The sequence below is a fragment of the Peromyscus maniculatus genome, chromosome 11 (genome assembly GCF_049852395.1).
Source record: "Peromyscus maniculatus bairdii isolate BWxNUB_F1_BW_parent chromosome 11, HU_Pman_BW_mat_3.1, whole genome shotgun sequence".
Classification (NCBI taxonomy): Eukaryota; Metazoa; Chordata; class Mammalia; order Rodentia; family Cricetidae; genus Peromyscus; species Peromyscus maniculatus.
Genome location: NC_134862.1, coordinates 91,091,792 through 91,117,595, shown reverse-complemented (window position 1 = coordinate 91,117,595; position 25,804 = coordinate 91,091,792). Strand labels below are relative to the sequence as shown.

Genomic DNA, 25,804 nt, shown 5'->3' with positions numbered 1-25,804 from the left:
CCCACACACTGGAAATGCTCCATGTGGAAATCTTATTGTTGGCTCATTCCTTCCTGCCATGCAGGTCCAGTAGAAATGTCACTTCCCTGACTACCCGATATAAAGCAGCCACCCAGTCACATTAACCTAACTTAATCCCATCTAATGCCATTGCTTCCTTTTACATGTGTCTCAACCTCCCCAAGCTCCCTGGAAGGTAGTCTCCCTGGAAGATGTCCTATTCACACTCAGAAAGGAGCCTGAAATACGGAGGACATTCACTTAACATATACTGAACATGTGCTGCCCCCAGACAGCCAAAATATGAAGAGACATGATCCAATTATGATTCCATCTGAATCAGTCCTCACTGAACTCACCACACAGACAGTCCTGAGAACACAGTAGGTGATCCGACCTACCTCCATCTCCACACTTCTTCAGGTCCTTCTGACCATCCCACCAGCTGGAGATGGCTGTAGAAGCCACCCAGCCATTTCAGTTTCCTGTCTTCAACCTCTCCCAGGGCCTCCGTCCCAGCCTCTGACTCTTTTGTTTTGTTTTCCTTCACACTCTGTTGAAAACTACCACTGCAGGAGACTGATTAAACATCGCTCACAAAAAGAGAATTAGTAAGCCCTTCTCTCTTCCTATGAATGAGAAAAGTCTAAGCTTTCTATAGTAGTAGAGGGGGAATTTTTTTTTAAAGGCCACTGGGATATTTCCTCTACTTAGGGGCAGGTAACCACCTACCTTTCAATGGGAACTTGGTAAGAGACCTACCAATTTTCTCATTTAGTGTGCATTTAAATAGAAAAATCTCCGTTTTCTTTTTCTACTTCAAAAATTAGTTACATTCTAGAGAAAATTTTTAAAATTTATTTTTATTTATGTGTATCTGTGTATGTGAGAAAGAGTACATACATGTGGAGACCAGAAATGAGGATCGGATCCCCAGGGGCAGGAGCTGTCGTGAGCCACCTGGCTTGGGTGTTGGGAAGCCACCCAGTCCTCTGGAAGAGTAGCAAGTGCCCTTAACCACTGAGCCCTCTCTCTAGCCTCTGAAGAGCAATTTTTGAAGTTATCATTAGCCGTTAGCCACAATAACATGGCAGCTGTTTGCTCTGTAAGTACTAGCCCAAACGCTTGCAAGCTTGAACAGAGCATCTATTTGCAAACAGCTCGTTCAAACCTCACTTCAATGGAATGGCCAGAAGCAAACTACTGAAACAACTTTGAGCTTCAAATTCTGTTGAATGAGCATGGAAAGATCAACTTCACTGTGCAACAAGGAGACTAGCTAGAAAGACCTCTCTAGTCACTGGGCTGTGTTAGACAAAGGGGCTCTAGATAGGAGCTGGTCACCCCACCTCCCACCTCACCCCACCTCCAACTCCAGGTTTTCAAGCAGATTGTCCCACAGTGGAGGATCAGTAAAGTGCCCTAACCATCTTTTTTATTATCACTAGTAGCTTAAATTGGTACTTTATAATTGTTCATTGTGGCTTTCTATAATAGTACTTTTCTATGGAGATTTTAGTTGATGTGTTGGAAACTGACCTAAATTTCTAAGGGGCTGGAGAGATGGCTCAGGAGTTAAGAACATATACTGCTCAATTCCCAGCGCCCAGGTTATGAACCACCTGTGCCTCCAGCTCCAGGGGATCTACAGGCACCTGCACTCATATGTGCATACCCTCACACAGAAACATACAAATACATGTTTTTTAAATTAAATCTTTTTAAAATTTTTCTAGGAAAGCAATTAATATGTGTTTCAGAAGTTCGGTAGTTATGACCAGTCAACTGGGCATTTTCATTGGCAATTTGGTGCTAGTATATTGTAAGTAAATTAGCTTTTACATTATTCTACATAGAAAAAAACCAAAACCACGCAAAAGCATACTTGCTAAGTTTCTTACCCACAATCTAAAACTTGACCTCAGCACCTCTCTGGCAGAACAGTCCTTGGTGTTTAGTGCCACTGCTTCCTGCTTCCTGCCTCCTTCTCTACGGAGTGCCTGTGACCAATACCTCTACATCCAGTACAGATCTGAAAAGTCTTACTTACCATTCCAACTAAGAAGACAATTCAAATGTGGTCATTTTATCCACATTTTCTCAATTCTAACTGATAAGAGAAAAATGTTCTGTTTAGTACCTAGCACACTATCAAAGCCCAGTATTTAACTAGTGTTCAGCCTGATTAGGTGGCATGAACTGAAAAGAACACTCTGGATTCCTAAGCTCTCACAGCCCATACTTCTAGCTCTCTGAGACATTTGTTAGTGGAGAAACCTAGGGAGAGGTTCCTAACACGTGACGACATACTGGACCAGCATGCACTGCTACAAAGTTCTCCTGTCTGAGCTGAAGAAAACCTAGTCGAGCTGCACTTCACAAGGGCTCCATGTGACTTTTAAAAGAGGGCCACCTGTGGTAGATCACCAAGAGATAAAGGGCAAAGTATTCCTTAAGAGCTCTAACACCCAAGTCCTCACTGTTCCTAGGGTCCGCTGGGAAGGGGGGGACCGCCAGCTCTTCCTAGAAGACTAACAATGATCCATCCTCCAAGGTCCCTTCCAGATAAGCTAATTCTCTTTAATTCTTAAAATATGGGGCAGTGCATACTTGCTGACATTTCTTCATACTGTCTTAAATCTGACTTCTCTGAAAGGCAAAAAAGAAAAAAAATTCAAATGTGAAATCACACGTACTATAACTGAAGTCACAAGGCCACAAAACTGAAACACGTGAAATGCGGATCTTTCGTACATTTTTAAAACCAGATGATTCAACAGCCTTTGAGAATTACAACTCTAGACACAGGAAGTCATCTTTAAGAACGGAGCCTCAACTTCATTCTGGAATAAAACCCAACACGCAATTCTTCCAGTCCTAGTCAGCTGGAAGGATTCTTTCAGAGCACAGAATTTACCCAGGCTCGACGGCCACATCTGTAACATTTTTAATGTTTGTTTTTATGTCATGTGCACTGGTGTTTTGTCTGCATGTGTGTCCGTGTGAGGGCATCGGATCCCAGGAACTGGAGTTTACAGACAATCGTGAGCTGTCATGTGGGTGCTGGGAATTAAACTCAGGTCCTCTGGAAGAGCAGCAGCCAATGCCCTTAACCACTGAGCCATCTATCCAGCCCCCACATCTGCAGCTTAAAAGATTTTTTAAGTTTAAAAATTTTTTTTAGTTTGGAAAATATTGCAAATAAAATAGGACTTTTGAAAATACAGTACTTGGGTTGGGGATTTAGCTCAGTGGTAGAGTGCTGCCTAGCAAGCGCAAGGCCCTGGGTTCGGTCCTCAGCTCCGGAAAATAAACAAACAAATAAATAAAAAGAAAATACAGTACTTAAGCTACTTAAAGTTCGGCTTTTGGGCTGTAGACTCCACAAATCACACAGAGCAGAACTACAGACTAGAGAAAGCGCTGACCAGGTGTCAAACCACTAAAGGAGTCACCACGATAACCAATTAGCGCTCCTGATGCCAGAGCTCAAAGAATCAGGTTTTGTTCTCCAGCGCTACAAAACAACTAACTCCAAGTAATTATGCCCCTGCAGCACTGACAGGAAAAATTGCCACAAATTTAAAACTAAGCCGTGGTCAGATCAACTGAGCTTTTTAAAATAAGCTAGTGTGTCTGGAAAGATTATCTGTAGTATGATGGCATTTGGTTTGATTGCACATGCAAAGCAGTCACCACCAGGCACAGACAGCTATTTAAACATAATTAAAATGAAATCATTTTCCAACTTCGGTTCTTCACTCACAATAGCCACACTGTGTACAAGGTACCGCCAGATAACACAGGACAGCACCCCCACTGTCTACACAAGTATGTCCAAATGCTCCACACAGGCAAACCCCAGTCCTCGGCCTTCTATGGGACACTAGCGATTACAGGGTGTAGTTTTTCACAGGTAGATTTTGCTTTTTAATTTACCACTTCAATAGCAGATATGAACTGAAATGTTTACGCAACTGTTTTCTGAAAAGAGCAGTGAATGCTTTCAGAGCTCAATGAGCTCTTCCATAAAAACGTATTTTTGTTGAAATATAATACTTCACAAAATGGAAGTAATAAATGAAAGAAGTTTAGTATAATTTTCAAGTGGGTGAGAATTTCTGTTTTGGATAATTGCCTCTGTGTGAAAATCAGTCACAATGAATGGAAAACTGAAGAGCCCCCCTGTCCGGGCACAAACGGCCCTTCTCACATGACAGTGAGGTGTCCACTATGAAGTCGGTCTCCCCTCACTGAGTGGTGCAGACAGCTCAGAACAAGAGATGCTAAGCACGGCAGGTATCTGAAAGCGAGAGCGATCAGCATCCCACTTGCACAGCTACCCTCTCATTAGCCTGCTGTGATTCTCGACTTATTTTTAGCTAGCCTGCTAAAATGCAGCTTCACTTCTGGCTCTGGAACCAATTATCACTTCACGTCCCACATAAAGGAAAACTACTTGAGTCTGTACTATCGGGTGAGAAAATACACGAATACCATTTTGTGTGTATTTGATATAATGCAACAGAGCTCCAGAATGCCTTCCAAAGCCAACCAAGGAGCACACTTAGTGCACAAAACTGCACTTGGAAATGGTTAGAAAGGAAAAAGTTTAAATTATGTATATTTTACCACATTAAAAAAAAAAAAAAAAGCACATCAAGGCAACTGGTCTAGCTCTGAGTGCCCATCTTTCCATTAGCATGATGCTTTTCCTGATAAACTTTTAGTTTTCCAAAGTAGTAACAAAATACAACAAAACCTGACTTGTATCAGAATAAAATTCCAGGCCTATTAAAAGGTAAAGATGAAAACCACATTTAAGAAAATGGTTTTAGGACAGGAATGGTGGCCCAAGTCTGTTATCCCGGCATTCCAGATGCTGGTGCAGGAGAGATGCCGTGAGCTAAAGGGCAGCCTGGGTGTAGGTACTGCACCAGGCAGGTCTATCTCAAAGAACCAAAATATACTTTTAGGGGCTTTATAGCTCAGTGACAGAGTGCTTGTCTAGCATGTATACAAGGCCCTGGGTTTCATCCTTCCGACCACACACACACAAAGTTTTCTTTTCAGATACCCTGATAATACAAGTATAAAGGTACATACAACCTGAGGCTTGTGTGCTGGAGATGCTTAGCAGTTAAGAGACTTTGTTATTCTTACAGAAGTCCTGGGCTCCATTCCCACCATCTACATAGCAGCTCACGACCATTCATAGCTCCAGTTCCAGGGGACCTGATGACCTCTTCTGACCTCTGTAGGCACCAGGCACACGCATGATACACAGACATACATGCAAGGAAAACACTTGTATACATACAATAAATCTTTTGTAAAAAGAACACAAGGCTGCTAAATGAAAATCTATCATATTTTCATGTATCACAGAATAAGAATCTTATGTGTAATCATGGTTGCCAATTCAGGAGTTTGCCAGCACCTACCCCAAGCCAGGCACTGTATTAATCCCTCCCTTCACAAACAGTAACTCTAATCTTCCAAACTACCCCAAGAACTGGTATTCTATCATCTCTATGTTACAGATTCTGAAGCAGAGAAACAGTTTTGTTTTTAACATCTGCGATTACTAATGCTATGCAAAATTCCAGAGGGCATCATGCATACTACACCTGTTCTATTAAGATTATATTCTGACATCAGAAAAGCAGTCAAAACCACACTACTTAAGTGATTTTAGTCCCAAGATTTGTAACTTCTTATAAGAATTCTGATGATCTGCTATGTAGTTGGGAGAAAAACATCCCTACATAAAGCAAAAAGAAAAACAAAACAAAACAAAGGATACCTTGATATTAAACTGATCTTTCAGGAAGAAGTCACATTGCAACAAAAACACCTTTTCCTTTTACTGTTCAGAAAAAACAAAAACAAACAAACAAAAAAACTGGTAAACAACCTACAAAAGTTTTTTCACAGCAAAGAAATAAAAAACACAAGGAATAAAAAAGTTCACAAAGAGCCAGCATGGTGACTCAGGCCTTTGATCCCAGCACTCTGGAGGCAGAGGCATCTGTGAGTTTCTGGCCAACCTGGTCTACAAAGTGAGTTCCATGACAGCCAGAGTTGTCACATAGAGAAATCCTGTCTGGGGGGAACGGGGTGTGTGTGTGTGTGTGTGTGTGTGTGTGTGTGTATGTGTGATAAAACCTATCATTATCAAGATATGTATTTTACTATGAGGTATTCACATCACAAGCCTAACTCCATAAATGAGTACTAAACCAGAAGATCCAAAACGCTAACAATTCCAAATTCCTTGACTCTTACCAATAAAAACCATGCCAAGCCATCTAAACCCCCAAAATAAAATTATTATGGATATGTACAAGATAGAAAAATGTCCATCTTCCACGACACAAGGGGACAAGGAGACAATATAGTATATTCTGCATGTGTAATTACAAAAACAGAACAGAATAGAAACCACACACACACACAGAGATTTCATCACTCTATTCCACTGATTTTACAAAAGCAAAAAAAAAAAAAAAAAGGTTGTTTTAGGGTTTTTTTGTTTTGTTTGTTTTCTTAAACAAGTAAAGCTATATGAACATGGGTTGGGGGGTGGTTAGAGATGGGTATTAAAATACATAAACTTTGCAAAGAATATATAAAAATTTTTATTATTTAAAAAAAAAGAACTCAAGTTGGTTGCAAGAATGATTCTGCCTGAGAAAGGAGCAAATACAGCACCCACGAGGAAATCCACTACAGGAGCCACCAGAACCGGCCAAATCTTGCTCTCGCTAAAGAAAAGTGGCTTTTCGGAAACATCTCCATCTAACCTGCAGATCACCTGTGGTCTGTCTGGTGACCAAGTCAGATGCCTAAAGAACTCACTCCTCTTCCTCCGAGGTCTTGCAGAGCAAGCTGTGGGAGCGAGGCACGGAAGTTTTCCTGCGAACTAAAACTTTTAAGGCTACGTTTACCAAAACCTGTTTCCACAAAGAGATAGTGTGACTTGTCTGCTTTCGCCAACAATCAGATCGAAATTCAAAGGGGGCGGGGGGGAGAGAATCAGCAGAAATAAAGAAAAAGAAAGGCAAGCCTTTCCAAGCGTTATGCTTCACTCCAAGTAAAACGCTTAAACAATTAAAGAACAAGCTTCCCGGTTCTCTGGCTCTTGACCTTCAGAACAACCCCCAAAAGGTCTCAATCCGAGAGGCAAAGTTTGGAGCGGCGGCCCAGAGCTGACGCCCTGACCCGCGAGGCAGCACCGGGACCCTCGCGGGGACCGGGCGGAACGGAGCGTCGGAGTCCCGAACCCCCGAGCTCGACTGGCTCGGCTGACCCGGCCCCCGCGCCCCGCACACTTCCGGGCCCCACGCCCCGGCCCCAGCACGCCCACACGCTTACCGGCATCATTTTGGACCCGAACCGCATGGAAGCGGGGGTCTGGCCGCGGCCTGGCCGAGCAGAAGTGGCCCCGGGGGTCGCGGGCCCGGGGAAGCCGAGCGAGGACGAGGCCGCGCACCCGGCGGCCGACCTGTTGCAAGGCAGCGGCGCGCGAATCCCTTCGGCCGACCCGGACGCCGCCGAGCCCCGGGCCCACTCCCCGCGCCGGTCCCGGGGACGCGACGCGGCTTTGTCTCGGCGTTCGCGACTCCCTCCTCCTCCTCCTCTCCGAAACCAACTAATCCCGGCCGGGCCCCCTCGGAGGCGCTCTGGCCCCGCCCCCTCCCGCCAGGCCCCGCCCGCGGCGCGCCCGGAGGCTTGAGGGAGGGGCGACGAGGGCGCATGTGCAGACTCTGGGGGCGGGGCCCGGAGGGGGCGGAACCTTTTCGCCTGGGGAGGAAAGTGTCGGCGCTGGGGCGCGGCGGAGCTGCTCCTGTGCGCGCCTCCAGGCGGAGCCGGGGAGCGGGCGGGCGGGCGGCGCCGCAGGAGAACAATAATCGTAAAACCCGGGGATGGATGGAGCCCAGGGCTGTGTCCCTCGCCTCTACGGCAGTTCCGAGTTGCTCAAGACAGCCCTTTGCCTTAGGAACCGTGATCTTGGCCGCAGAGCAGCCCGGCGGCGCCACGGGACACACCTGACTCCGGGAGCCCTGGGGGATCCGACCGCCCCACAAAAGGGAGCCTCGCGAGTCCCGCCTTGGCCCCAAGCACGTTCTTCTCGGCAGGAGCTCTCGAATGTGTCCTTCCTTCCCGTCCTCAGGCCATGTCCAGGGTCTCCTCTAAAATGTGACCTGCTATGATGTAAGGAGAAAAAAAAATACTTGGATGTTCTTGACGTGGGAGGTGTTGTGTGTGCTTTGAAGAGTCAAGGGTTTGGAAACGTGTCAAACAGCTTTCTGAGGCGCTCTTCAGCTTGTCACACGTCACACACTTGACACAAGGATCGTCTTTTCGTGCTGTGGAAGCTCACGCTGGGAAAGTTGCCGTGTTTGGCTTTGAGAGAGGGCAACAGAGCTAGCTGGGGAGCCCTCTTCCGCCATCCAGAGAGACACAGGCTGCAGGACCCCTAGCTCCCAGAAGCTCTTTTCAGGTTAAGTAGCCCATGCTAGCTCACTCGGAATTCTATATCATTACACAAGAGTCCCGAAAACGAAATGGAATGAAGCACCTGAATTTATGTAGCTTCAAGAATGGAACCAGCTGATACAAGTGGCATACACTTGTAATCTCAGCGCTTGTGAGGCTGCGGCAGGAGGATTGCAGTGAGTTGCAGGCCACTGAAAGAGTAAGCCCTTACCAAAAAACAAAACAAACAAACACACACACACTCTTTTGTTTGCTTTTTGTTTTTCGAGACAGAGCTTCTCTGTGTAACAACTCTGGCTGTCCTGGAACTCACTCTGTAGACCAGGCTGGCCTCGAACTTACAGAGATCCGCCTGGCTATGCCTCCCGAGTTCTGGGATTCAAGGCATGTGCCACCACCACCCGGCTAAAATATCTTTTTTAAACTAAATTAAAAATTGACCTGTGGCGCAGACTTATATCCCCAGCTGCTCAGAAGGCTGAGGCAGGAAGATTCCAAATAAAAGGCCTGCCTGGGCAGCTTGGCAGAATAGGTCTCAAAACATAAGCTGAAAAAAAGAGTCTGGAAACAGCTCTGTGATAGAGTGCTTGTTTAACATGAATAAGCTCCTAGTTTTAATAAGAAGGATAACAGAAGGAATGAACAATTCTTGTTTGGAGTAGTGCTTGTCATCCCAGCACTGGGAAGGCTGAGACAGGAAGAATCAGAAGTCTGAGGCCAGCCTGGGCTACATGTCCTGTCTCCAAATACATAAATAAACAACAAATATAAGCGTAATTATTTCTTAATTTAACATATCCTTAACCAAAATCGCCATCAAACTCCCTATTGGCACCATCCCAGCTACTATATCTAAATATGAAATTATAACTGGTGCAACTAGAATTTAATATTCTAGCAAAACCTAGTTTAGTTAGAGTATTTATTTTAAGATTATCCTGAGTTAAGTAAAGGAAATCCAGACCTCCATTTATTCAGTAATATTAATCAAAATGCTAAACTATGTACTAGGTATTCTAAGTACTGTGTGGATCAATTCATGAACAAAATAAAATTTGAATAGACATAAAACCAGCACTTAAGTATTTTGATAATAAATATTTTATTTAAAAACCAATTATATTTATATATTATCATGGCGGGGAAATAGACTGTAAAAGGATGAGGCTTAGAGGTGTATTTTTAATAGAATATTCAAAACAGGCCTCACTGAAAAGCGCAAACGTAAAGGAGATGGAGGAGTAAACCACATGAATATGTAAAGAAAATTTCCAAGCAGATCAGCCAATGCTTCGCCCCAGAGAGAGGAGCCTGCTTAGTGTAGTCAGGTCCACCGAAAGAGGAGAGTAGTAGGATATAAGACAGGGTGGTGTGAAGGATTTTGTAGGGGCTGGAGAGGTAACTCAGTGCCTAAGAGCACTTGCTGCTTTTCCAGAAGACCTGAGTTTGATTCCCAGCACCCACCTACAAAGCAGCTAAAAACTGTCTTTAACTCTATTTCTGGGGTGGGGATCTGTTGCTCTCTTCTGGCCACCATGGGCATTGCATGCACATGGTACACAGACATCCATGCAGGCAACATCCATACACATAAAATAAAAATAGTCAAGTAAACCAAGGCCTTGTGGACTAGTAGTATAAGGATATTAGTGTTTACTAAGTAAAATAGGTGTGGTAGTTTGAATAAAAAGAGCCCCATAGGCTCATAGGGACTGGCACTATTGGGAAATATGGTTTTGTGGTCTTTTTGGAGTAGGTGTGGCATTGTGTCACTGGAGGTGGGCTTTGAGGTCTCAGAATGCTCAAGCCAGGCCTAGTGTGTCTGATTCTCTTCCTGATGCCTCCCGATCTGGGCGTGGAACTCTCACCTCCACCTCCAGTACCATGTTCGCCTGCATGACACCATGTTTCTCACAATGATGATAATGGACTAAACCTCTGAAACTGTAAGCCAGTCTCAATTAAATGTTTTCTTTTGTAAGAGTTGCTGTGGTCATGATGTCTCTTCACAGCAATAGAAACCCTAACTAGGACAGTAGGGAAACAATAGAGAAAAAGAGATGTACACCATCATATTTTAATAGGATCACTCCAGCTACTAGAAAAAAAGACCAAAAGTGAGAGAATCTGTAGGAGGCACTTGTAATGCCATAGACAGGAGATGAAAGTAACTTGGGTATGGATGATCACAGTGGATGTGGTGACAAGTGGTCAGATGTAGGGTTATTCTTTAACAGGTGAACCCACAGGATTTCCACAGATTAAATATGGAATGTGAGAGAAGTCAAGAATAACTTTAAGATCTTTGTCCTGAAAGATGAAAGTTGCCACAAACTGAGATGGATAACATTCTGAACAGAATAGGTTTCATGGAAAAGGAAATCAATCAGGAGCATGTTAACTTCCAGAATCTTAACAAAATAAAGAAAATCTAACACTGAGTTTTTGCACAGTGATGGAGGGTAAGTTATTTTAAGCTACTATCAGTTCATACGGTGTTGCTGGATCCTAATGGCTCCCTCAGAGGAGAGAGTGAGAAGGCATAGTGTCAACAACACAGACATCGGGGGTCAGTTGACTGCAAATAGCAAACTCATTTATTCAATAATGGGAGAAGCCTTACATACCCTCCTCCTAGCACCCAAGCTGTGTCCCAATCTGGTGGCATTATGTGGTTGTCCCTCATTGTCTGGGCACGACCAGGAACTCTGACAGCAACCAGGAACTCTGACTGTGCCTGATGCTAGGCCCTCAGTCAGACTCCACATGATCAGGAACTCTGACAGCACCTATTGCTAGGCCCTCGAGCAGACTCCAGGTTGGCTCATAAGGAAGTACATTATGTGCATGCCTTGGCAATTGATTTGAGCCAATTTCCTCAACCCTATGGGCCTGTCCTACTACGATACAGGGACTATTTTACACTAAAAATCTCATATTCTACTTGTTTTCATTTCTTTCCTATAACAAACAGCAGCCTGAGAGATGATCTACATACAGTCATCCAGAAAAAGAATTTTTATTGATCACTAATGCTCCAGGTCAAAGAATGGGGAACTTATCTCATTAATACCAGAAAACTGACTACACACGGTACATTGTGTTTATTATGAACACTGGCAACACTGGGTTAGTTTAAAAAAAAAACATTGCAGTAAAAATGGAAGCAAGGACAGAAGAATGAGAACAATATACTCCACTTGTTTGTCTTCACTGTTGTTGACACAAATGTCCTGCCCAAGGGAAGGGAGAGGAAAAGGGACAGTTGTTGGCAATTTGTCCTGAAACTCACTTCCAGCCAACTGAGAATTTCCAGCTGCCAAATATCAGGTATGTTTACAGTTGAGGAATTTTTTTTAATCATAGTAGCAGGAAACTGAAGAAACCTTGTCTGTGCTTCCTTCCACTCCCTTCAGTCCTGTGTAGGTCGCACATAGCTGTCAGATGGGTTGGCAGCTGCCTCCCAAGTTTCCACTTTTTCTATATTCCCACCTTCACCAATTTACTCCTCCACGAGCCTCCACTTGGTCCTCCCCACCCCATAATTCCGTATTTGACTCCATCAGAGATAAATGAAATTACCACAAGCTGGTTAGGGAGGAGCTGCCTTCTCTCTTTACCTCACCCCACCCCTAGGCACAGTGCAATTACCTATCTGTTTGGCATGGGTCTTCCCCATGCTGCTCTTGCCCATTTCCCACAGATGTTCCAAACCTTGACACCCCCCCCCCCTCGGGAGATGCATTCCCATGTTACTTAGGCAATAAGGTAAAGACTGCAGATCCTGCACCTTTGCAGTTTTGTTCTCCCTCTTCCCTTCAGCTGCCTTCCTTCCCCTCTTCCTGCTTCTCTTTTTGATTTGACTATTACAATCATCCCTCCAAATCTACGGATGACTGGTTTCAGTACTTCCCCTAGATACCAAAATCTTCAAATGCTCAACCCCTTGCATAACAAGTATGGAGGCATATGCCTGTAATCCCAGCACTGTGAATCAAGAGTTTAAGGCCAGCCTGGGCAAGACCCAGTCAATCAGTCCATCAATCCATCAAATTGCATATAACCTGTACATATCTTCCAGAATACTTTGAACCACCTATGTATTATTCATACTGTATGATACGATGTAAATTCCTTACAGATACTGTCCTATAACGAGCTAAGGACAAGAAAAAAGTCTACACAAGTTCAGGTCCCACACCATTTTTTCCTGAAAATACTCAACCTGAGGTTGGTTGACTTTGCACATGCAGGGCCTGTAGATATGGAGAATGAACTGCACTCTTGTGTGCCTCTGTTTTGCCAGGCACTATTCTAGAGTTAGTAGAGAGCCTGCCTTCTTGAAGTGTATATTCCGAGTAGAGAAACTAGACAATGAGCAAATGAGTGATGTACTCATAAATGCTGGAGTGAGGAGACAGCAATCAGGTAAACCTAACTGCAGAGTTTCTGTTTTAGACAGGGAAATCAGAGGAGGCCTCTGAGAAATAAAGAGATGAAGAGGTCGGACTCTGGGTAAAGGGCCTGCCTTGTGTTTGGCATCTTAAAAAAGTGGAAAGGGCTTGGAGCTGTGTGAAGATGAAGGAGACAGGCAAGAGCCAGAGGATGTAATGAAGCAAGGGCCTGGGGCATCTAGGACAATTTAGTAATCCAATTGTCCTCCCCAGACACTCCATCTTTACAACTTTACTTCTTAATACATTTTAACTTATGCATAGCAATTGTACATACTTATGGGTACAATACATATTTCATCATACATGTACAGTGTCTAATGATCAAATGAGAGTAACTGGCACATCTTCCCCTCAGACATTTACCATTTCCTTGTGCTACAAACATTCAAAATCTCTCTATAATGAAATACACGATTAATTGTTGTCAACCATAGCTACTTTACGGGTTCCTTGGCCTATAAACTTACCTTGTATTTTTCCTGCATTCTCCTCACTTAGCAGTATTCAAAGACCAGGAGATGGAGCTGAAGTTTGTATTCCCTGTTTTAACTGTGCCACTTAGCCTACATGACCAGGCTTCTATGCATCTCTGAAGTTCCTAAATGTGACTCTTGAACGTGCTATTTGATGTTTCTCAAGAGGAACTAACCTCTACATTCCATGCTGCCATGTCGCAGCACATGACACATGACAGACAGAAGCTCACGTCTAACTGGATTCAATGGCAAGAAATACTTACACACTTCTGCAGATTCAGCCCTAAATTGTGCCTATGGCACAATAGGTACTCATAAATGCAAAAGTGGTAGTACTTAACAAATCTCTCCCCTCCCTTCCTGTCCCTCGGTGTCTGCCTCCTAGGTATATTGACTCTTTTGACTTTTGCCTTGGGCAGGTCTTCTTGCATCTTCTCCTCCAATCATTCTCTAATCCAGTGGTTCTCAACCTTCTTAATGCTGCGACCCTTTAATACAGTTCCTCATGGTGTGGTGACCCAAACCATAGAATTATTTTCATTGCTACTTCATAACTGTAAGTTTGCTACTGTTATGAATCATAATGTAAATATTTTTGGAGACAGAGGTTTGCCAAAGGGGCCATGACCCACATGTTGAGAAACACTGCTCTAATGTGTCATGAGTAGCAAACTGCAGGCCATATCTGCTCTCCACCTGTTTTTATATTGCTTATGGAGCAAAAAAAATGATTTTTTTTTTGTTTTCTGATTTGTTTGTTTGCAGTACTGGAGACTAAACCTAGGAAAATACCCCTGAACTATATTTCCAGGGTTCTTCTTCCTTTTTACATTTTATTTTGACATAGATCTTGTTAAATTGCCCAGAGTGGTCTTGAACTTACCATCCTCCTGTGTCTACTTCCCAAGTTGTTGGGATTTTAAGCCTATGCCACCATCCCAGTCCACACCCCCTCAAGCAATGTTTTTTGTGTTTTTAAATCATGAGGGAGGGAACCCAAAGATCTGTGCCATATTAAAAGGGCATAAAGATTTCAGTCTATAAGTAACATTTTATTGGAACACAGCCACACATTTATTAATATACAGTCTGGGACTGCTTTCAGGGCAGAACAACAGAGTCCAGCACCTGCGAGGCTTTAAATATTTATTGTCTAGTATTGAGAAGTGGCCTATAGTCCCAGCTCTTTTGGTGACTGGGGCAGAAGGATGGCTTCAGCCCAAGGCTTTGGGCCACAAAAATATACAATTTATGTTTGTGTGTGTGTGTGTGTGTGTGTGTGTGTGTGTGTGTGTGTGTGTGTGTACCCAGCAGCAGGAATGATCTTTTCAACTCCCATGTAATCATGTTGCTCTCAGACTTAAAACCTTTCCATCCTGTGGCTAGGGGCAGGGCTGAAGGATGAAGGTACCAAGTGAGTAGACGTGAAGGCCTTCTGCCACATTCTGTGGTTGTAAGACTAAACGATACTCCTTAACATGGCCTCTGAGCCCTTGTGTGACCCCCTCTTCCCCCGCTCCATGGCTGTCAGGATAAGAGAGAAGTACAGTATGCGAGCCTCCTCACTGTCATGACAAAGTACTCAAAGTGGTAACCTAGAGGGGCAGGTGTGATGCTCTAAAGACATGTCGGTAATATTGATTCTCTTGGCATTGGCAACTTGTGGAATATGGAGCTCTTAAGTTTATCATCTGTCACCAGTTCTCTCTGCATGCCCTCACGCTCCTCATCCAATCTGCTTCTCATCCCAACTCTCCACCGAACCAGCTCTTGCTGGAGTGACCAGAAATGTCTAATTCACGGAGGGAACAAGCATGTCCTGTCCCCATTGCTCTTGACCCTCCTGGAGGTAGCGTGTGGTTGTTGTTCCTGGCGTCTCCTCTGTACACACTTTTCCTCTGACTTTAAGGCTATTCTCTTCCTTCTATCTCTGACTGCTTCTTCTCTGGGCCCTTTGAAGCCCTTCTGTTCTTCATTGGTCTTGGCATGTTGAAGGCAATTGACTCTCAATCCTACCACTTCCTCATTTCACTGACCATTCTCTTCGTACACTGTTAACTAGACTGTTAAACCTTATCTACACAAGCATCAGATTCTTGTATTCCCAACTCTGGACTTCTCTGAGCTCTAGAACTGGGCTATTTTTTAAATATGAAAGTTGCTAGCTATGCTATAAAGAACTTCTTTTTTCCTGTGCTGAGGATAGACCCCAAATCCTCCTTCATGTCAAGGCCATTCTCTGCCTTTGAGCTACATCTAACCCCCTACATAGAGCTATTGACTACTTGAAATGTGACTAGTAGAACAGAGAGAACAATTTTTAAAAGATTTTCTGTGTGTGTGTGTGTGTGTGTGTGTGTGTGTGTGTGTGTGTGTGTGTGTGTGTGAATGAGTACAGATGCCTACAAAGGCCAGAGGAGTCAGATCCCTCTGGAGTGGGAGTTACAGGCAGTCATGAGCCATCTAACATGGGTGTTGGGAATCGATCCCACGCATTCTGGAAAAGCATCTCTCCAGTCCTTGAATGCTTCTATTTTAATTAAATTAAAGTTAAATGGCCATGTGTGTGTGGTAGCCAAAGCACACACAGCTAGACAGTTGGTGGAGAATGCTTCTGTCATCACAGCGCTAGCTGTCTGTGTTTTATCATATTCAGATGCCTGCTCGATCACTTTCTCTTGCAAACTTGGCATGTCTAACTTCAAACCCACACTCTCTCCCATCCTTATCCTCTCCTATTTCCTGTCACAGTAAACGGCACCATATTCATTTCCTCAAACCAAACCCTAGGAATCATGCTTGAATAACATGTCTATCTCCTAAACAGCCTAAATCCCCTTCATCTACACCACACCACACTGTTGAAATACCGTCACCTTCCATAGATCTGATCAGCAGACAGCCTTGATGAGAGTCCGTCCTCAGTTTTTCCTCCAAATCCTTGTGTGTCTGTCTGAGCCTGCCTGCTAGCCTAATTGCACACCACAATCCTCTCCCTCTCTGAGACTCAGCCACGCCATCTTTTCTCTGTCTCCTTTGCCTGCCATGCTTCCTCCAACACACGTTATTCCCAAGTCTAAAGACTCACCTTCGCACTCTGCATTGCCATGGAGTATTCGGAAACTCAGTCTTGTGTCACAAGTGGTCTCCAGTCAGTTGCTGTTGTCTCTCACCTAAGACTGTAAGCCATAGGTTCAAAAAATTTTTTTTCTGCTTATCCCCATGTAGCATAAATTCTTCAGCACCTAAAACAGAGCTCATGATATGATAGTATGAAGGATGAATGAGCAAAACAATGTCAAATTAGTTATTTGTCTTCAGCTTGTGAGGCTCAGATCAATGTTTTATACATTTCCCAGTTCTATGGCCATAGATATATTATGACCCCCAAATGGTTAATTCATTAAGCCTGTAAGAAGGTCTCATTGAATAAAATCTGTGGGGCCTAAACTCATTCCTGGAACACAATCCTAAAATGCTTCCTGTTCTGATGATGGTCAGTGGTGTCATCATCCATAGAGAACTTTATTTATAATTATTATGCAGCATTTGAAAAGGAAGGAAGTCTACATGATGAAGTTTGAGAAAGAGGTAAAGGCTTCACTGTTGACAAGTGAAAGCAGTCTAGTTTACTAAAACACCCAGGCACTGTTAGTGCCACAGCCTCCCAAAGGCCCCCTGGCCACCAACTGCAGTTTCCAGTTTCTGTTCTCCCTGGTGCGACGACATTTCATTCCACTGTGAGAAATGCACATGAGGGGTTTTTCTCCCCATCTCTGTCAAAATACACATCAAATCAGAATGAGCTCTGTGGTAGTCATTGTGAAGCCTTTTTTTAAAGTTTGTGTGTCATGGCAGGAGTTATTCATGCTTTCTTTTTTCAAGAATGCTGCCAAGAATGCTTGGCTTGTGTTGTGTGTTTGAAGGCTTCCCAGCCCGTAGCACTGCTGGAAGGTGGTGGAATCTTTACGGGGTGGGACATAATACAAGTGCTGTTATTGAGGCATGCCATGAACAGGATATTAGGACCCCGGCCTCTCTTCTGCTTTGCTCCCTGGTTAGCAGGAGGTGAACAGCTTCCTCAGCAACAGGCTTCAGCCATGCTGTGCGGCCTTAACATAGGCCCAAAAGCAATGGGGCCTATCAGTGTGGAGTAAGACCTGCAAAATTGCAAGCCTAAACTTTTCCTCCCTCTTAAAGATGTATTCTTTGATTGCTGTGTGTCTGTATGTGTGTCTGTATGAGTTTATGTGTACCATGTGCAGGCAGGTGCCCCAGGAGGCCAAAGGAGACCAGAGGGCCTTAGAGTTGGTGGAACTGGAGTTACAGGCGGTTGCAAGCCACCTGATAGGGGTACTGGGAACAGAACCCAGGTCCACTGTAAGAGTACCAAGAGCTCTTTACCACCAAGTCATCCCTCCAGCCCTGACTTTACTCCTTTTTAATAGATTATCTCAGGTATAATATCACATGGCTGAAGATAACACCTATGAAGTAACAGTGGTTTTATGGTAGGTAGGCAAAGTTCTTTCTATTCCTGTGGGTGCAACATACAGTATTTTATTACCTGTTGTGTGCACTCTATGAGTTTTCTCCAAATAGATGAAGAAAAACACTTAGAAGGGGCAAAACTAACCAGGTGGTTTGGGGAAGCAAACATGGGGCTTCCTGGGAATAGGACATAGAGCATCACACACGCCAGGTGAGAGCGTCACACACGCCAGGTGAGAGCGCCACACACGCCAGGTGAGAGCATCACACATGCTAGGTGAGAATTCTACCACTGAGCTTTATACCAAGCCCAGGTGGATTTCTGTATGTCGCAGAAACTTCCTTTATGGAGACTCCACAACTGACCTGTAATAACCCTTAGGTGTAGCATTCAAGTTAGCCATTCACTGATAGGTGAGAACATCCCATCTTGTTACTTAAGGAAATGTAACATTTCTGAACATCTTGAATAAACTCGGACTTTATTATTGCTGCTGTAGTTAAAGCCTGTGGGAACATTAGGAAGACGCACAAAAAAAGGAAACAGAGGACAAAAGAACCAAAATACGGGGCAAAGTATTTGTTTCAAAAGAGTTTTCAGTTCAAACTAGTGAGTTGCCAAATTATAACCACCGAAGCATCTTTTTCTTAATTTATATTCTAAGAGTGCTTAGTATATTGATTTGTGGTAGAATATAAATCCATTCTCAGACATTTTCACATTTACTTCATCTACTAGAATGATTGTGAAATTGAAAAATTAAAAGTAGACATACTTCATTAAATTAAATATTTTAACTAAAGTATATTTATATGTGTTACAAAGGACAAGTTCTACCTACCTGTTTAATTATGTTTGCCAAAATGCTTTAATTTGCATATCTTTCAGTGACTGCTATTGAATGTCTACTACGATCTATTTGCTGTCACATCTATATGAAATCAGGTGTGCTTAGAGAGTTGAAGATACTCCTTAAAGAAACCCATGTGAAGAGACTACTGTAATCCTATGATAACAGTGAAATTCATGTTTATGTTCTCATTCTATGAATAAGGGACTGGAGCCAAAGAAACATAAAGTACTCTGTCTGCTATTTTAGAGTAGGCACGTTCAGAAGCTGGAGGTTGAGCTTGGATGCCTTGGATCTGGAATCTTCATCCTTCATCACTGTGCCATTGTTCTTCTCCCAACACAGTCCAGTCCTTCCATGCCTCTCTCCTGAGTGCCACCAGGCCAAGGGCCTGTCGGTAGGAACACAGTAAGGATGATTCAAAGACGTGTAGTCTAGGAGAGGAAGCTCAACATGCAAGTGTATGAATGAAATCAAATATGTGCGTTCTCTGGTCAAAGTCACACAGAAAATAGCCACCTAATTTCCTGAACTTGCCATTGTGAAACACTCAGGAAAACCCTCATAGGGCAGAGAATTGACAAGCAGAGACTTAAAAAAAAAAACTATCATAAAGTTTACACTAAAAAAGAAGAAATTTTATTTTGACTAAATTTATAAACAGGCACAGTGGTGTATGCCTGTAGCCCCAGCCTCTTGGGAGGCTGAGTTAGTAAGTATCACTTAAGTCTGGGAATTTTGAGACCAGCCTGACCACAAGTGAGACCCCTATCTCAAGTGAATTACAAACAGATAAACCGGGTTTCACTGAGTTCACCCATGTGCATAGAAATATGATATGTACAAAGTTCCTAGGAGAATTCATGTACTAGAGAGATGTTGTTGTTTGTTTGTTCTCTTGTTGGGAACCCACCACCCAGCTCCCAAATAAATCACACATGGAGGCTTATGCTTAATTATAAATGCTTGGCCTTAGCTTGACTTATTTCTAGCCAGCTTTACTTTACCTTTGGCCGCCTGGCTTTTCCATTCTCTTACTTCTGTTTCTCTTACTCTTACTCCAGGGCTTGCTGTGTAGCTGGGTGGCTGGCCCCTGGAGTCCTCCTCCTTCTCTTGTTCCTAGATCTCTCCTCTCCCAGACTTCTCCTTCTACATAGTCTCTGCCTGCCAGCCCCGCCTATCCTTTCTCCTGCCTTGCTATTGACCATTGAGTTCTTTACTAGGTCATCCAGTGTTTTAGACAGGCACACTATCACAGCTTCACAGAGTTAAACAAATGCAACATAAACAAAAGTAACACACCTTAAAATAATGTTCTACAACAGAAAGGAGAGAATAGTGGGCAGAAATAGCTATAACTAGGTCTATCCTTTATAGCATACTTAGTGCATGTCACACATACATTCAGCCCCTCCATGAACATTTATTCATAAATGTTAGCCTTCATTAACCCTAAAGGGAAAGACTATGGTCTGTATTTTACTAAAGCTTAGAGATGCTGACTTATTGATTCATTCCACAAACACTTCTAAAGAATTTACCTTGTTTGGACTAGGTACAATTCAAAGCTCTAGAGAAAAGGTGGAGGAAAAGAGCGATAAGGATTTGCCCTGCTTAAGAAAACTATGCACTCTAATTGGGATGATCAGATAATAAGTAAATAAGAGCAATACTCAAAGAAATGCAAAATAAGATGACATCATAGAGACTGGGGCTGGGTAGGTTGGAAATAGTGGTCATGAAAGTCCCATCTAAGAGATGACATTTAAATTGATATCTGAATGATAAAGACTACCTTCAGAAGACCTAGACAAAGAGAACCCCGGACAGGGGGACAGCAAGTGCAGAGATGCTGGCAGAGGTGATATTGGCATATTTGATGAGCAAACGCAAACCCAGACTGTCCAGGGCAGAGAGCTCTCCTCTGAGCCACAGCACTAATAACAGAGCTGATACTCAAATCCGCATCTGCCCAGGATGAAAACACAGACCCCACATCATGCACCACTGCCCAAAGGAACAGGGAGAAAGCTCCGCATGCTGTTATCGTGGAATGTGTGTTTTTAACATGAGAACATGCAGAGATCACTGGGATTAAAAATTAAAGTGGAAGAAACTCTGGTGAGCAGAAAGGCTTCCTCTAAGAACATAAGCAGCCGGGTAGAGAATGGTGGTGTACCAACAGCATAAAATGTATCTTCATCTTTGATGTTAATCTCATTCCATTCGCATTTCTTATCTTAGACTGGAATCCCTTGCAAGGATACAGGAATGTAGGAGCGATGCTTCAGCTTAGAAGTTTAGATAAGCTTCCTGCCAAAAATGCTTGTACTTCTCCCAGGTATGAGGAGAGAGCCATTCACCCTGAAGAGTCCATGCTTCTGATGGCTCCAAGGGAAGCATGGTTAGCAGGCAGGAGCCACCTGGGCCAGAAGTTTTACTGGAGACACGGAGAATCTGCTAATCAGATTGTGATTAAATGGTATATGTGTGAGAAGGTGGCAAATTCAGACAGCAGTTGCTGGTGAGATAGTAATCATAAGGTAAGTGGCAGATGACCAAACCATGGGCAGGGCAGGCTCTAGTTGCCAGACAAGATGTCATAAACAAGAAAGGCAGAAACCTTAGGGAAACGTGACACCGCAGATGAGTCCAGGACAGACACGATGTTCTGACACCTAGCTGGATCAAATGAGTCCATTTTAACACAGATCGGCCTGAATATAACTGGACACCTTGTTCCCAGGAGATGTGATTTTTGTCTTAAAGAACCAGAACTTCCCCTGTATCTAGGAGTAAGATATTATACTCAGCTGGGAAAGGAAATTATTCCAGTTTCCCCCTGCTGCTTGTTTACATACTGGAAAATGCTTTTCTAGAGAATAATGCTACAGTTTGAATCTGAAATATCTCCCAAATGCCTACTTATCAAGGGCTTGGACTCTGGAGTGATACTATTCGGAGGTGATAGAATGTTTCAGAGTAGAGCCAATTAACAAAGGCCACTGGCAATGTGCCCTGCAAAAAACCATTGTGGATGCCTGTTTTTGTCTCTCTTTTTACTTCCTGGATACCGTGAAGTGAGCAACTCTCTCCATCACACATTCTCATCAAAATATCCACCACAGGCCCAAAGCAGCCTGGGGCCAACCTGCATGGACAGAAATCTCCAAAGCTGAGATGAAATGAGCCTTCTCTCTTGAGGTTGATTAGCTCAGGGTGGTGCATAATATGTGGGTGGCTGGAGCACATATGTCCTGATATCTTCAGAGGCAGCTTCTCAAAAGAACAAGGGAATTATAAACCATATTATTTCTTAACATGATCTGAATGTTGATTTTTAGGTTCATGCCAGACCCTGAAATGGCTCAGAATCTTGTTAAATCCTCATAGTATTCCTAATTTACAGGTAATGAATTTGAACTTAAATAAGGACCTTGTCCAAGATCGTATATTAATAAGAAGTTGTGGCAGGTTGATTATCCTGACACATAAACATGTGGTCTTTGTTTTAATTATCTTTATTGAGGTCTAACTTACACACCATATAATGCATATATTTTAAGGGTATACTTTTTAGTTTGAGCAAATATATAAACCCTTGGAAACACCACAAAATAAAGCCACGTGACATTTCTGTTATACTTGTGTGCCTTCACATCTGTCATCCCTACCCTGGACATGAGTGATCTGCTCTCTGGCACTAGGCAGTGTTTGCCTGTCGTAGAATATCATGTAAGTAGTACCATTCAGCGTTCACTCCTTTACACGTGGCTTCTGCTCAACATATGCAGTTGTTGTCTTCTTGGTATTATTATAATTTGACAAACCCTTCCCATAACCTAAGTGAGAACAAAATTGAGCATCCCCTCCTCGAAGAGAGATTCTGGATCATTTTTAGACATAATTTTTAAAGTGATAATAAAATGAAATCTTACTTATGCAGAGCAAAGTTCTGTTTACATCTTCCATTGTCTGTTTTAAAATTTATGAGTTCTATATATTATTTATTTTCCTCTCCATTTATTGTGGTATAACTAACAAAGCTATATATAAGATGGACAACATGATGTGTTGGCCTATATATAGATAGTAAAACTATTGCCATGATCTTATTTAATGCATTTATCCCAACACATACCTATTGTTTGTGTGTGTTTGGCAATGACATTGAAGATCTATGTACCAGGCTTTTTCTTTGGGGGACTGTCGCCCAGTTCCCAAATCATGACACGAAAACTTATTATTGGTTTTGAATGCTCGTTCTTAGCTCAGCTCTTATTTTAATCTGTTTCTCTTTATCTATATTTTGCCTGGGGGCTTTTTACCTTTCTTCCTTTCTGTATATCTTAGTTTCCTGCTGTCTCCATGGCTGGCTGGTGGCTGCCTGGCTTCTGGCCCAGCTGTGCCCCTCCCTTCTCCCTCATTCTTCCGTCCTCCTTCTTTCTCCAGCCTAGATCTCTCCTCCAACTTATTCTCTCTGCCCGACAGCTCTTCCTTTCCCTCTCCCGCCTAGCTATTGGCTGTTCAGCTTTTTATTAGACCAATCAGGTGCCTTAGGCAGGCAAGGTAAAACAAATATAAAATATCCTTACATCATTAATCAAATACAGCATAAACAAATGTAACACACCTTTACACAGTTAAAGTAATATTCCACTGCATAAACAAATGTAACACACCTTTACACAGTTAAAGCAATATTCCACTGCATAAACAAATGTAACACACCTTTACACAGTTAAAGCAATATTCCACTGCATAAACAAATGTAGCACACCTTTACACAGTTAAAGTAATATTCCACTGCATAAACAAATGTAACACACCTTTACACAGTTAAAGTAATATTCCACAGCATAAACAAATGTAACACACCTTTACACAGTTAAAGCAATATTCCACAGCATAAACAAATGTAACACATACTTACACAGTTAAATATTCCACTGCAGATCTACTTTTTGAACAAACATCATATAATTTGGTTTTGGGGACTCGTTTGTTTGTTTTATTGATTCAGGGTCTCATTATATAGTCCTAGTTGGTAGAACTTGCCAGGTGCACAAGGCTTGCTTTGAACTCAGAGTCCAGGTCGTATTTTCTATTGATTTATGATAAACATCTTTGTACTCTGTGCTTACTGGTCATTTATGTTTCCTTTCTTGAAGTCTTCAGCCCACCTGCGAGTTGTAAAAATTGTTAAACATAATTTGGGACAATGTCCTTTGGTGCACATACATATTGAGAATTTTTTGTTGTTGCTGTTGTTAAGGTGTTTTGTCTTTTCATTTTCTTCATACAAGTTAAAAATCTAAAATCTGAAGTACTTAAGAATTCAAAACTTTTTGGTTCTGATTTACCAGAAGTAGAAAATTCCACACCTGACCTCTTGTAATAAGTCACAGTCAAACCATAAGTGAACTAAAAATATAAAAATAACCTTCAGACTCTGAGTATGAAATGCATATGAAACATAATGAATTTCATATGTAGACTTGGATCCCATATCCAAGATATCTCATTGTGCACATTTAAACATTCTCAAATTTTTTAAAAAAATCTGCAACTCGCCAGGCAGTGGTAGCACACACCTTTAATCCCAGTACTCGGGAGGCAGAGGCAGGAGGATGTCTGTGAGTTCGAGGCCAGCCTGGCTACAGAGTGAGTTCCAGGAAAGGCACAAAGCTATACGGAGAAACCCTGTCTTGAAAAATAAATAAATAAATAAAAATTTAAAAAAAAATCTGCAACTCAAAACACTTAGGGGTTTCAGATAAGGATACTAACTTGTGTCTTTCCAAAACTCTTAATTTCATGAAATAGACAGCTGTCTTTTTCCCCATTTAGTTCCATACTGTCCCATTGGTTTCCATATCTTGTAATAATCACTTTCCATTTCTTACAAAACGCTCCTCATCTCTACTCTCCAGCCCCATGGACTGAAGCCAGGTCTCCAGCCCCAAACTCCTCTTTCTTAGCTCAGAAGGGACCCCTTTTCTGTGCTCTGTCATGGCTCTCCCTAGTGATGCCATAGTCTAGAAACTGCGTCCAGGTAAGAGCATACTCACTCCATCAGCTTCCTTCCTGAAGCATTCCAATCTCATACAGTGTTTTGCCAAATTCCAGGGAGCGGTTCCTCATCCAGTTTGTCCAGTTTTCTGCTTGTTTACAGCAAGAAGGCAACTCCAGTTCCAATTACCCCATCTTGGCCTGACGTAAGTGCAGGCTTCTGCTCCCAAACCTCAGCTCTAGTGCCCTCTAATGCTGGGAGGAACCCCCAAGAAGCCCCCACCAGCTGCAGTGGCAGCAGCAGTAGCAGCAGACGCAAGGACTAACCAGGAGTGTGACTTTGTTAGCATGCTCAAGACTGCAAGTTTCCAAGTGTGTCATCCAACGCCCATCCCTCAAAAGGGTCTTACCATTTTTGAACATTATGAGGACTAGGAGAGGTTTCTCATGGTCAGTTTATTCTTTTTATGGCCACAATTGTCCACTAAAGTTCATGAACTGGCAGATTTATTCTCCTATATTCAAGGCTGTCAAAAGTCTTAGGTCACCATAAAAAGGGTTATAAATCAGCCGGGCGGTGGTGGCGCACGCCTTTAATCCCAGCACTCGGGAGGCAGAGCCAGGCGGATCTCTGTGAGTTCGAGGCCAGCCTGGGCTACCAAGTGAGCTCCAGGAAAGGCGCAAAGCTACACAGAGAAACCCTGTCTCGAAAAACCAAAAAAAAAAAAAAAAAAAAAAAAAAGGGTTATAAATCACTATGTCCTAAAATGGGCCCAAGTACATTGTGTGGATCTAAATGTCCCAACGAGGACACATATCACATGCAACTATGAAGAAGCGTCTTCCTGGACTTCAGGTTAACTAGCAGAACCTGTTGACCCAAATGACAGCCTGGGTCCTCCCAGACACAAGGTTGACATGAGCGGAGGCCTTGCAGCATCGGCCAGGCTAGCACAATCACCTCTGGGGATGAATGTGTTTGGTTTGGAGTGAGACCGTACACGCAAACAGCCTG

General features: G+C 43.0%; 1 protein-coding gene across 2 annotated transcripts in view; it reads right to left on the bottom strand.

Annotated features, from left to right (window-relative positions):
* Tp53bp2 (tumor protein p53 binding protein 2) overlaps window positions 1–7,699 on the bottom strand; it is a 54,370-nt gene extending 46,671 nt beyond the window's left edge. The window contains exon 1 of one of the 2 annotated variants that reach the window (XM_006988598.4): window positions 7,378–7,699. In XM_006988598.4, coding sequence (XP_006988660.1) covers window positions 7,378–7,404 — 27 coding nt within the window. In that variant the 5' untranslated portion in view covers window positions 7,405–7,699. The remainder of the gene's footprint in view (window positions 1–7,377) is intronic. The other variant, XM_042258750.2, reaches the window with a different exon arrangement.
* Window positions 7,700–25,804: the final 18,105 nt, after the last annotated feature.